This window comes from Felis catus, chromosome C1, assembly GCF_018350175.1.
Source record: "Felis catus isolate Fca126 chromosome C1, F.catus_Fca126_mat1.0, whole genome shotgun sequence".
Lineage (NCBI taxonomy): Eukaryota > Metazoa > Chordata > Mammalia > Carnivora > Felidae > Felis > Felis catus.
Window position 1 is genome coordinate 198,724,708 of NC_058375.1, and position 12,650 is coordinate 198,737,357.

A 12,650-nucleotide genomic window follows, 5' to 3' on the forward strand; every position below is an offset into this window, starting at 1 on the left:
TGATTGGTTTAGTTATGTTTTATTAAAGATACAAGCATTCTGTACTATCCAAAGGTAATTGGATAGTCACTGGTTAATTTTTTACTCAGCATTAGTTTATGTTTTCTAACTAAATTTAGAATTTTTTTTTTAATGACAGCTTTGGCACACCTAGGTGGCTCAGTCTAAGAGTCTGACTTTGGTTCAGGTCATGATCTCGTGGTTTGTGGGTTCAAGCCCCTCATTGGGCTCTGTGCTGACAGCTCAAAGCCTGCAGCCTGCTTCAGATTCCGTCTCTCTTGCTCTCTGCCCCTCCCCCCATTCTCTCTCTCTCTCTCTCTCTCTCTCTCTCTCTCTCTCTCTCTCTCAAAAATAAATAAACCTTAAAAAATAAAAAAAATAATGATAGTATTGTTTGAAAGGCATTAAACTAGCAATAGTCAGAATATAGGTTCACAGAGAACATCTGGGAAAGAGGAAAAGCAATACATGTGAGCAGACGTAACAAATATCTAGAATGGAAAAAATACGATTTTTAATATTTAAAAATTGCGACTTCTACCACATCTCTCTCCCTTGTACCAACCTGACAAGCATGTCAACTAAACATGATATAATGAGTAGAGAGAAGGAAGGTCATACTTCTTAGCTAAAGTTAATGGTAGAAAATAGAAGCCTCTGATTTGACATGGCAGAAAATATAATGTGCTTATAGCTACCTGTTTTATAAGCCATCCCTTTTCTCATTTCCTGACTCTCATGGCTACCAGTACCACTCTATGAACACAGTGAGGAGACATAACAGAGGATCATGCAAAACTACTCTACTCATAGACACTCTTTATAAAGGGCATAGTAATTGCCAGGGCCTGGTTCTACCTCCACATACTTCATCTTTACTTTCTCCACTTTTACTTCTTTTTTCACACATCTAAGTTTAAATTTTATAAAACAAAAAGTCTTGTAATTCTCTGCCCCTGTCATTTTCATAAGATGTAAAATTGTATATTTTATTTAGCCCAGGCAAGTATCCAGCAATCAAGCAGATAGATTTACTTTTTGTATTAAAATATAAACAATAGAAAATACCTAAAGGATGATTCTGATCTATTTAAGGTTATCATTGAAAACTTCTCTAACTGCCATGCCTCTTGCATGGCAGTGACGTGAAGCATATTTTTAGATGGCCCTTAAAACCACAACTACTGCTATTGAATTCCACCCACCACCAACACACACTCTAGCTCCTCATACACACAAACTCACTGGGAACAGGAAATTCAGCAGTGATTTAAAACCCTGTGTTATCTAAGAACTTTCATGGTCTTTAATCTCCTGTATATTTTCCTCTAGATTGATCATGGAGTAAAATGAACTGACAGTTACCTCTTTCTCTTTCTCTTTTCTACCCTTTGCTAGAGATGAAAATTTAAAAAAATATATAATAAAAGAAGAGAGGAAAATTACACTGAAGATTCTAGATATATTTTACACTATATAATAAGCTTTGTAGTTATCAAGAGTTTACTCATTTTATTTGTCTTATATTTTTGAGACTATAGGTAATCAGTTTCCTCATTTCGAAAGTAAATATACCAGGGCACTTGGGTGGCTCATTCTGTTGAGCATCTGACTCTTAATTTCTGCTCAAGTCATAATCCCAGCATTGTGGGATTGATCCTCGCGTGGGCTTTGCACTGGGCATGGTGCCTGTTTAAAATTATCTCTCTCCCTTTGCCCCTCTCTCCTTCTTGGTCTCTCTCTCTCTCTCTCTCTAAAAAAAAAGAAGAAGAAGAAAAAAAGAAGTAAATATACAGTGCTTCCAGGAGTAAACTGGGCATTCAAATATGGTCTTTTCCTTTTTAGAGAGTGCAATGTAAAATAGATGTGAATAATTAACTGCGAGACTAATGTGTACATTATATAATCAAGATTTATAAATAATAAGCATTTCTTGCAGTTCTTTCTTCTGTTCAATCTAAGTGCTATAAGATGACAGACACGTGCCTTAGTATATGTATTTCATAATCAGGATGAAAAAGTCAAATCTTTGAGTCAGAAGGCTAGTTTTGTTTTTGTTTTTTACTTTTCATCTTTTCACAGCTGCTGCATAATTGTATAAGCTGTAAGAATGCAGATTTACATGATATATAGGAACTAAGACTGAATCAAGTGCTCCCATGGATTCTGAGATTTTCCTACTTGCTTTGCATATTAGCCATTTTAAGGAACTGATCTCTTTACACGGATGCCATAATCATGGGCATAAATACGAAATCCATTGCCCAGATTCCCTCCAAACTTCTATATAAAATTTTTGAAAAAATGAATACAATATACACTTTAAAATTAAATTATTTTATTTCTGTGGCCATCAGTTGTATATTTCTTATATCCTTAACTATCATGAACTCTACAAGAGATTATAGCAATTAATTATCTGGCATATAGTAAATATTCAAATACTTGTTAAGGTATAAATGACTCTAACTTTTGGGTATTTTTCTAGTATAGCAAATTAGTGGTAATCTCCAGTTTCATTATTCTTCCTCTTTTAAAAACATTTCCTTGTGCTTCTAGATGGTCCATCACTATTGAACTGTTGCCTACTTTTCTCAGTTTGAAAATCTAAACATATACTATATGCTTTGCAATTGTGACTACCTGGATTTAGGCTTCATTATAAGTGGATCCATTTCTGTCTCTGTATGTTGCCTAAATTTTCTTCTTGAGATTACAGTACCCTATTATCAGAAAGGAATTCACTCAGGGACAAATAGTAGAACATTTGAAGAGAAGTGTAAACAAATAAGAGTTATTTTTTATTCTATAACAAGAATTCTGGAGACAAGTAGTTATTGGTGTAGAGGCTCAATGGTCTCATTACATTTCCCTCTGCAAGTCTCTGGGCTCTTCTCTCTTAACTGCAAGGTGGTTGATACTGCTCGAGACTTGTTTAAGTCAGGAAGTAGAGGAAAAAGGGGGGACAAGAGCAGCTTTTTCCCTTCAGTAAAGAAAGCAAAAGCTCTCACAGGAAAACCTTGGCAGGAAGCCTTCTTGACTTGAACTTTGTTATACAGCAAGGCCTTGCTGAAAGGGAGGCAGAGAGAAGGATGAAGGGGATGGGTCAGATCTCCATTCTTCCCTCACTTTAGCTCAGAAAGCCATCCTGGTTGTTTGTATTCCCTTCATCCATGTAGTCAGAGCTTGTGGTGTCAGCTCCCACTGCCTATTTTTTTTACTCTTAGAAATAGACTTCTCATTGTTTCCACAACTGTACTTTTATGAAGCCCAAAGGTTTCATTGACCTTCCGTGAATAGAAGGCACCATCTGAGATTATGAAGAAATGATAGCAAGTGGCTGAAGTAAGTTTAAGGCACATGAAAAGTACATCTCTTAAAAACATTGGTTTTGACATAAAAGCTACCACATTATCCCAATATAGCCTAGGTAAATTCCTAATTATAAGTGTGGTATTTGCTACACATTTATTTATAGTACAAATTCTTTCTCTCTTTCTTATTTACATACAAAGATATCTATTATAAGGAACTGGCTCTTGCAGTTAATGGAGGCTGAAGGGTTCCAAGATCGGCAGGGCAATTGGAAAGCTGGAGACCCAGGGGAGCCAATGGTATAATTCTAGTTCAAATTTGAAAGCCTAAGAACCAGGAGGACCACTGGTGTCATTCCAATCTGAAAGTCAGTGACTAGAGACCCAGGAAGAACAAATTCTTAAATGCTCACTTTCAGTTTCTTTACTTATCTCATCATGAACCAGAAATAGTGGACACATCAGCACCAGTTGGCCAACCACATGTCACATAAAACAGATATGCTAGGATTAGGACACTTTGCTCTTTATATTTACACATGGTAAACATCTCTATTTCTTTTATCTCAATGATAAAATGTATGATTCCTGGTGTACCACTAAACAAAATTTGATCATAATTATCTGACATTAACAACCACCAGGACTTATTTGTGACACATACATGTAAAGTTAGTTGAAACCTTTTCAAACTTTATTGGTAATGCTGACACCACTCATCCCAACATAGTCTCTCTATAATGGCTAATCTTCATTAGTTTACTGTTAACATAATTGTGCTAGCTAGGCTAACCCATAACACATTAATGTTTAGATTCATTTCCTTTGCCTTACATAACAGAAAAAAAATGTAAGCATTTCTTTTTCACCCCACAGTGTTCTCAGGAACATTATAAGTACCTATAACGTACTCAGTTCATTATAAGGCCAGCTATTGGTTGAATATTACTTGTACATTTCTTAAGGGTGACTCTGCAACCAGTTTAAGAGCCAAAAACAAAAGGGCATAATTTGATAAAAATCTTATTGCCTGATAGCTTGCAGACATCTGTCAGCAGTTTTGGTTTCTTTTAAAGGGCAGCACATGGCTGACTGATCTCATAGTAGGATTTATAAGAGTAATTATTGCCATATAATTCAACAAATCACTTTTATCACTGAAAACCTAAAGCTTTCATATTTTCAGTTTTTAGTTGTTGAGCTCCAAGGGAGATAGGCCTCTGTAGTTTGAATTTTAATTCTAATCCAAAGCCTTCAGTAAAATTTAAGTAATTTAATGACAAAATGGAAATAATGATTACACATCTTTTTAAAAAATTAGTTTTTGCTTTTTAGAATATTGCTATGGCTATCTTAAAAAATGGCAGCTGGACATTTTAGGATCATGTTACTCATTAACATCAAAAATTAGTTTGTGCTTATTAACATCAAAAAATTAACATGCATGGCTAATTGACAATTGAAGTAGATGTGCACCAAAAAAACTGACTTATGCAGAGGCTGAAAAACGTTTTGAAAAGTGCTCATTCTCGAGGCACACTGCTTTTTTTGAGCACTTCCACTGTAATCCAGCATGTACAGACATTTTAAGAAAGTAACCTTTCTGAGCTTGGGTCTGCCTCTCTCATAAGAGTATTATATGCATAAAATGAGACATTTGCTGTAAATTGGTGAGTACAGTTCCTGCCACATAATATGCACCTGATAATTCACGGTTATTGTGGAGAAGCTTATTTCTTAGTAACTGGATGGAAGTACTTTGTGTTTAGAAATAATAGTAATTTGAAGCAAAATAAGAAAAGGAAGACAACATACTGGCATGAAGAGATATGTCTGTATTAAAGGTCCCTGAATTAATTCCTATCTGATAAGAGGAGTTTATAGGAAGATGATGAGATGAATGAGATGTGATGATAGACAGAACTAGACACATTACAAAGATGTATTTACTTAAGCATTATATAGATATATAAAGAGCACATATATTATTTCATTCCCAAGAGCTATACATGAACTGGAGTAGTTTGAGAAATTTCTACAGAGTAGGCAAAACTCACAGGATACAGGAATACCAAATTAGTGGAGACCTGACCAAATGTGCCTATGTAGCCCAGGACTAAGAGGAAAAGGCTAAATGGGACAGATGTAGAGTTATTAGGAAGCCAGAGGGACCTAACCTTTATATTAAGAGCAGCTCTAAAACACACATGCAACACAATTTCACCACTTTATCCCTTCACCCTGTTTATTTCTTCATACCAATTTTTCACATTCTGTAATTATCTTATTTTTCTATTTATTTAATTTACAGTCTCTCTCCCCAACTGTAACATCAGTTCTATTAGGACAGAGTCCTTGTCAGTCTTCTTCAGCATTCTATTCAGACATACCTAGGACTATACCAGACATGTGAAATGAAATAGTCAATGTTCAGAAAAATGGAGATTAAATTAATAAATTAATGAGTATAAGCTAAAAATTAAATGATTAATCCTTAAAAAAAAAAAAACCTCTACTGGGTAAATTGTGAAATGGCATTGGCAAGTATTACTCGAAGAATTCTATGCTGTCCTCACCCTACCACATTGTTTTCTACCGTAGAACTTCTCAATGACTCTCTACTGCCACAAGGCAGAATCATCACTGCCCACACTGAAGCCAGAGTATAAAGCATGACACCTTTCAAGTGTAAATCTGTGGTCCAAGTGTAAGAAAGAAAGATTTGTGAGAATCTAATCATTTGGGTTGTTTTTTTTCCTCCAAGGTAAATGAAGAATCCATGGACTGGGAAGGGGGGAGCAGAGGGCTGGGGGAGAAGAATATAAGAAAGAAAGACAAGTTACTAGGGATTGAAACCAGTAGAGAGAAATGATGATAATGAAGTGATATATCAGACCGGTAAAAATTACATGGCCTAGGAATTAAATTCATCTCAGATGAATCAGGAGATGTTACCATAGAGGAATAACAGTGGCCAAGAACCACACATCTTCCTCTTCCTCCTATTGGAGTAGCATTATGTAAGTACTCTGGAACATATGTGCCACCTGGATGAAAGGGAAGGATGGAGGGAATGAATGCTAAGTTGACTTAGTGTATGAAGAATTGTCAAAATGGAATGTCCCTTATGGGATAGGAAAGAGCTCAGTACAGGAAATTATACAACATACAAAGTTTCTATAGAAAAGACAATGGAAGATTTTCAGAGTTTACTCTCTCAGGAATCATTGTGATGGAACTCTACATAGGCATCAAATAGTTGTACCTTAAATAAGTTTAAATAAGTGTGCATGCATTAATATGTACCCCAACAGATACACACATATATATTTCTGTTTTATTTCTGTATATTTCTGTTTTAATCCATAAGAAACTTCTCTTGTTTTAAATAGTTTGTTTAAATTATTTCTTGCCCTTGACCAATGAGAGGTACTATGTTGAAACTTATCCATCAGTATTTTATACTGGTATTTGGGTATTGTAAATCCCTTCAAAATGAGAAAATAAAATCTTAGCAAACCAATTTTACCATTTGTTCTCATCACAAAACCTAAGCACTTATTCATTCACCCATGATTCATTCAACAAATATTTGTCCCTTTTATCAGAAAGCAAGAGATTTCCAGAATTTATCGGCAATTTAAGTTCACATCTCATTGGCCAGATATGAGCAGTAGGCCTCCCCTAGCTGTAAGGGAAACTGGGAAAGAGGTTCTTCCATCCTCTGTAGCAGAAGACAGCAAGAAAGAAGGTGGGAATTGTCATGTAAACAACCATGTCTACCATAATAAATAATGGAAAGAACCCCAGGTTAAGAAAAATCTACCCAATCAAATCTTAATTCTTACAGATTACTCTTGTAATTCCATATCTTTTAACCTTGCCCATTTTCCTGCTGCACAGAGGGGGAAAAATGTAATGAGAAAAAAAAAAGAAAATGTTATGATTTGTAAACTTTTGTATAAAGCACAAAGTCATCGTGTGAGCTATTTCCTCTATCCTACCTCCTCCCTTTTATTTCCAAAGTGTATTTTTCTCGGGGTGCCTGGGTGGCTCAGTTGGTTAAAGCATCTGAATTTGGCTCAGATCATGGTCTCAAGGTTCCTGAGTTTGAGCCCCATGCTGGGCTTTGTGCTGACAGCTCAGAGTCTAGAGCCTGCTTTGGATTCTTGTGTCTCCCTCTCTCTCCACCCCCCCGCTCAGGCTCTGTCTCTCTCTCTCTCTCTCTCTCTCTCTCTCTCAAAAATAAATAAGCATTAAAAAAATTAACAAGGTGTAGTTTTCTCTATTTAAAAATTTTTTTAATTGAAGAGATTTTTAAAACATATAACTATGAAAACTGAGGTCTATTCCAGCAACTCCATCTAGAACATAAGAAGTCCAAGTCAAGAGGAACTGAATAGGTCAGAGTTTCTGCCCCACTACCTCTGCCCAGACCACCCCCTTCTTTTGTGTCTGTACTTCTTCCTGAATATCTGCTTCTCACACAGCTCAATCTCTGACTTGACAATGTGAAATTGGTTCACTAAAGCTGGAGAATGAAAATCTGCAATTGAAATTTAAGAGGCACTGCCAATAAAGCATTGACTAGACATGCCATTAAGTATATTTGAAAGTATAATGAGGATCTATAGGGAGACTTATTCTTGTCCCATACAGTCTTTCAAAGACATTGTGTATTCAATCATTCAACACATGTTTATAAATTGTGTACTGTGTGCCAAGCACCATACAACAAAGTATGTGTTCCCTATACTTGGTCTTTATTTAGACACAGCCATAATGCTACATCTGAAAATTAAGTCTAGATACAGTTATTTTAATTATCTTTGATTCTTCAAAACATAAATCAAAATAATTGAAATTCTATACCTTGAAGGAAGGGAGCACATTAAGCTAGATATCAGGATTTTTTTTCTTTATATTTCAAAAACTAAACGTTCTCTGGAAAACTAATCCACATGGAGTATTTCTTCATATTCATGAAAATGCAAACTCTTTGCAAATGTAATTGCTTGGTCTTCAGAGGCAAGATAGCTTTACTTCTCAGTCTCTCCTTAGCCTTATATTTATCTGCTATGGTCCAGAATACTAATTTTAGGAATATTGAACTCCCATTAGTCAACATTGTTCAAATGTGAAAATCTGTTAATACATTTAATTCCACACTTCTTAAATAAAACATCCATCCTTGTAACTTGCCTTTTACCCATATCAGAGTCATCGACTATTTTCATGGTAGTCATTCATTGACTCAAATGTGGGATTCCTCATCTCTCTCTCTCTCTCTGCTCCATTTAGAACAGGTTTTTAAAGTCTGAGTGTGATTTAGGAGAAAGTGAGTAGTATTTCATACTTAGCAACATCATTCAACCAGGAAAGAGCTCAAATCTTTACACCAAAATTGTGGCTTTTTCTCTTTTACTCATATGAATTTTCACTTTCAGAACTAACAATTCATATGATTATCTTGTATGGCTTAGATTTGTGCAGTACTCCTCACAGTAATTCCCGTGACTCCTTAAAGCTTTTAGCTGTGGATTCACAGCTATTCTACTTCTTAGATTAACATTAGAAAGCAGAATTTGCATGTGGACACTAGGCCTTTACTTATCAAGTCAGCAAATGGAACTAACGTAGAATAATAATGGAGAGGTAACATATAGAAGACTAGAAGCGATTTTTATAAAACATGCAGTTCACACATTTAAAAAAATCACATAAGTCACTAAACACTGAATATATCTTATTTTTCATATCAGTTAAGGTTATCATTGTTTTTTCTAGGACATTTGTGATTTTCAGGCTATAAGTAATGTTGAAAAATTTTTGATAACCATTTTAAATGCCAGTCATGTAAACAGTTTCCTTATCTTTGGATAAAATCATATACTCCACCTGTGTATTTTGGATATTTTAAAATATGGGCTTGAATTGAAGAATTTTTTGAAGAGTACAGTGAAATGTAATCCTATGAGACTACCACAAAAACAGCAAATGCTAAATATGATTTTTCTGTGTTACATTCACAAATAGTTTTTTAAATCTATTTTCTTCATGATATTTTGATAGAGTGATTGAAAATCTTCAGGAAAGAGAGATTTCTAAGAGGTTCTTTTAAAAAATCAACTTATACAGTTAACTTCATGTGAGCTATGCATGTAAGTTAATATGTGATGGCTACCTAAAGTAGATGTTTCTCTATCAAAACTGAGCTAATACAGTTTATCTTTTGAATTACCTAAACTACCAACAGTCCCCTTTAAAAACTTAATGGGGCACCTGGGTGGCTCAGTTGGTTAAGCATCCAACTCTTAGTTTCAGCTCAAGTCATGATCCCATGGTTTGTGAGTTCATTCCCCGCATCGGGCTCTGTGCTGACAATGCAGAGCCTGCTTGGGATTGTCTCTCCATCTCTCTTTGCCTCTCCCCTGCTCATGCTCTCTGTCTCTCTCTGTCTCTCTCTGTCTCTCTCTCTCTCTCTCTCAAAATAAATAAATAAATAATACTTTTTAATGCCACTGAGAATTTTCATAAATTCAGATTGTTGCTTGGAAATACTAGAAAGATTAAGAATTTTAATTGAGTGAACCAGTCTTCAAAATGGCCACCCTACTTTGAAATTTTCTTTTATTTTTCTATTTTCCATTATTTTTCCTACCTTGATGCATGCATATATAAATGCAGTCAGATACAAATTACTCACTAAACATTCATACTACAGTGTCACTGGAGTTTTCTCCAGACCTTTCTTCTGTGTCTGTCTCAACACTACTCTTTGGTACTCTCCTTAGACTCAAAGGTAAATAACAAAGACTAAAAAGAAATTTGAGTGAGACCTTTGCAGACTTCCTTTCTTCCTCATTGCCAGAATGTATCCTTTGCTTTGGAATTTATCTAGAAGACATGATTTTAAAATTTTAAACCACTGCGATATCATACTTTTTTCTTCATATATGCCTGAAATTTTGAAAAATAATACATACTCTTCCAGAAAATTGATATCTAAAATTGTTTCATAAAATTAAGTAGTAACAAAGCATGCTATCTCCCACATGCTGTATATTGTATTTGTGCTATAAATATAGTTTTGCCAAAAGCTTGTAGCTGCAGATTTAACTTTTTAAATGTATGCTAAACGGTAAAAATCCAATCCTTATCATTAAACCCATCAGCCAAATCAGGCTTACTTCATTATTCAATTCAAATAAAATGTCAATATACATTCTCAAGGTGGCCATTTCTTCTGAACTCTAGATTGGAAGATAAAATGATAAAACAATGGAACAATAGATGATAGATATAGACAGAGATAAGATAGAAACCGTCTAGGAGAAGCATTGTACCTTGCCCTGAGATTTTGGCTTGTTGCGGGGAAAGGCACAGCTACCTTCAGTATCTCTTGCCAAAGCTCTCTTTGCTTTCCTATAAGACTCTTCCATAGGAGCCAAGCATTTGCTAATTGTTTCTTGGTTTAGTGCATCTAACTTGGTTGTACCCAGACCAGTAATATACTTCTCTTTAGAAAGTAAAAGAAAAATGATTGACAAAAGGGAAGTTGGAAAGGAAAGGCAGGATACTGTGAGCCAAAATGGTGTGGGCCAGTTTTAAGAAGTTGTGTAAAAGTTGAGGTTCTAGACAATGAATACAGTATAGCTATGTGCCCATGAACCTGTGGGAAGTTCTGTATGTCTTCCAAGGGTACATATATACCAATTTGGAAAACCATTGTTTAAAGTGCTGCTGTCACCTTTATTGAGATATAATTGCCATATAACATTATGTAAGTTGAAGGGCTTAAAGTGCTTTTAATGTGCAGATTCCTGAGCTTCACTTCTAATAGATTCTTATTCAAGTAGTCTGAGTGAATCTTTGCATTTGACTTTGAGAAAACAAGACTAAAGAAATAAATGGCAAGGAAGAAAATAAATAGTATTCAGACAGAAATTGCGGTGAAGAATTCACCACACTAGCTAAAAATCTGTGAAGTCATGGAAATCTATAATTCCTTTCTAAGCAGGAATTTATGAAAATTTGGACAAAAAATAGAGGGCTCCAAGAAACCAGGCAATTCTACCTTCCCAGCGACAATGTTCATATTGGTGATAAATTTACAAAATACTAAGGAAGGCATATAAATGATTGATGTAGAACAAAGTAGTGATTTTCTCCTTCACTGCTTTAATGTTTCTTTTTTCCTGATGCTTTAAGAAAATAATGCCTGTGTGAAATAATTAATGAATAATGTTAACTTTTGTACAGAGTAATTGTAGAATGTGTTAAAGCATTCTATTTTCTATTTCTTAAAGAGAAATGAAGTCTTGTTTCTTCTATTAAAGATTGGTCCTGCCGTTCCCAGGGGCAAAAATCAAGGAGAAAATAGTATTTTGTTTGCACAGTTTATTTAGCCACACTTAGCTATTATTTTTGTAGTATATTCCACCAAAAGCTGTTTTCTTCTCTCTTTGTGATGTACTATAGTTTGTTTCGTTTATTGCATTTAATGGAATTATATGATGTTTTATATTTTTCACTTTTCCAAAGAGACAGTTTTAGTATTTTATGCTATTTGGGATATTTAAGTCTTTTTCATGTAATATTTCTTCTCTTTAACAAGGACTCAGGGGTAAGTAAGATACTCTGTTTGCCATATTGTATCTGTATAAGCTTGTTGCTCTGTTGCCATAATGCATTTTCAAAAATAAATAGCAAAACTGCAATAAGCTTCTGTTTTACATCCTACTCCTTTGAAAGAAAAGCTTGACCCCTTGAGACACGGATTCTTAGGCAAGGGAGTGCAGTTAGGAGAACCTTGTGATGGAGTGAGGGAAACAGGAGATAAACAGCAGTGAGGTTTCATTCAGCTTAAGTCTGGAATCAACCTGACTCATGGGGAGCTCTGGAGCATGGTTAATACTGGAGTGTCGATCTTCCTGGAGGCAAAGGCACAAAGCTTTGTGCCCCCATTATCAGTCACTTACTGGCCACAAGGGGCCATGTGGGGGTAGAACTTGAAGTATAATTTCTCAAATATTTCCAGGCAAGATGACTTCTAGCCAAAGATTTTTTTTTTTTTTTTTTTTTAAGAAATTGCACCTATGAACAATTAGCAGCCAATACTCCCAGCAGCTGGGGGGATGGATTCTGCACTGAAGAGAGGAAGGAAACCTGGCTGAAGCCCAACAACCTCTACTAGAACTACTAAGCCTGTCAAGTACATTTGTGTAATTAAAATGTTAAGATCTTTCATTAATTATTTTTAACACAAAACCCAAAGTAAGATCGTGTGTGTGTGTGTGTGTGTGTATCAGTGTGTGTGTGTGAGAGAGAAAGAGA

At 35.2% G+C, this 12,650-nt stretch overlaps 1 protein-coding gene across 5 annotated transcripts in view; it reads left to right on the forward strand.

Annotated features, from left to right (window-relative positions):
• The window catches only part of SPAG16 (sperm associated antigen 16), a 997,079-nt gene that overhangs the window by 769,811 nt on the left and 214,618 nt on the right, over window positions 1-12,650 (forward strand). The window contains exon 16 of one of the 5 annotated variants that reach the window (XM_045034447.1): window positions 12,402-12,583. The exons of the other annotated variants lie outside the window; for them this stretch is intronic. Coding sequence (XP_044890382.1) covers window positions 12,402-12,424 — 23 coding nt within the window. The 3' untranslated portion in view covers window positions 12,425-12,583. Of the gene's footprint in view, window positions 1-12,401; window positions 12,584-12,650 lie in introns of those variants that run through there. 5 annotated transcript variants of the gene reach the window in all.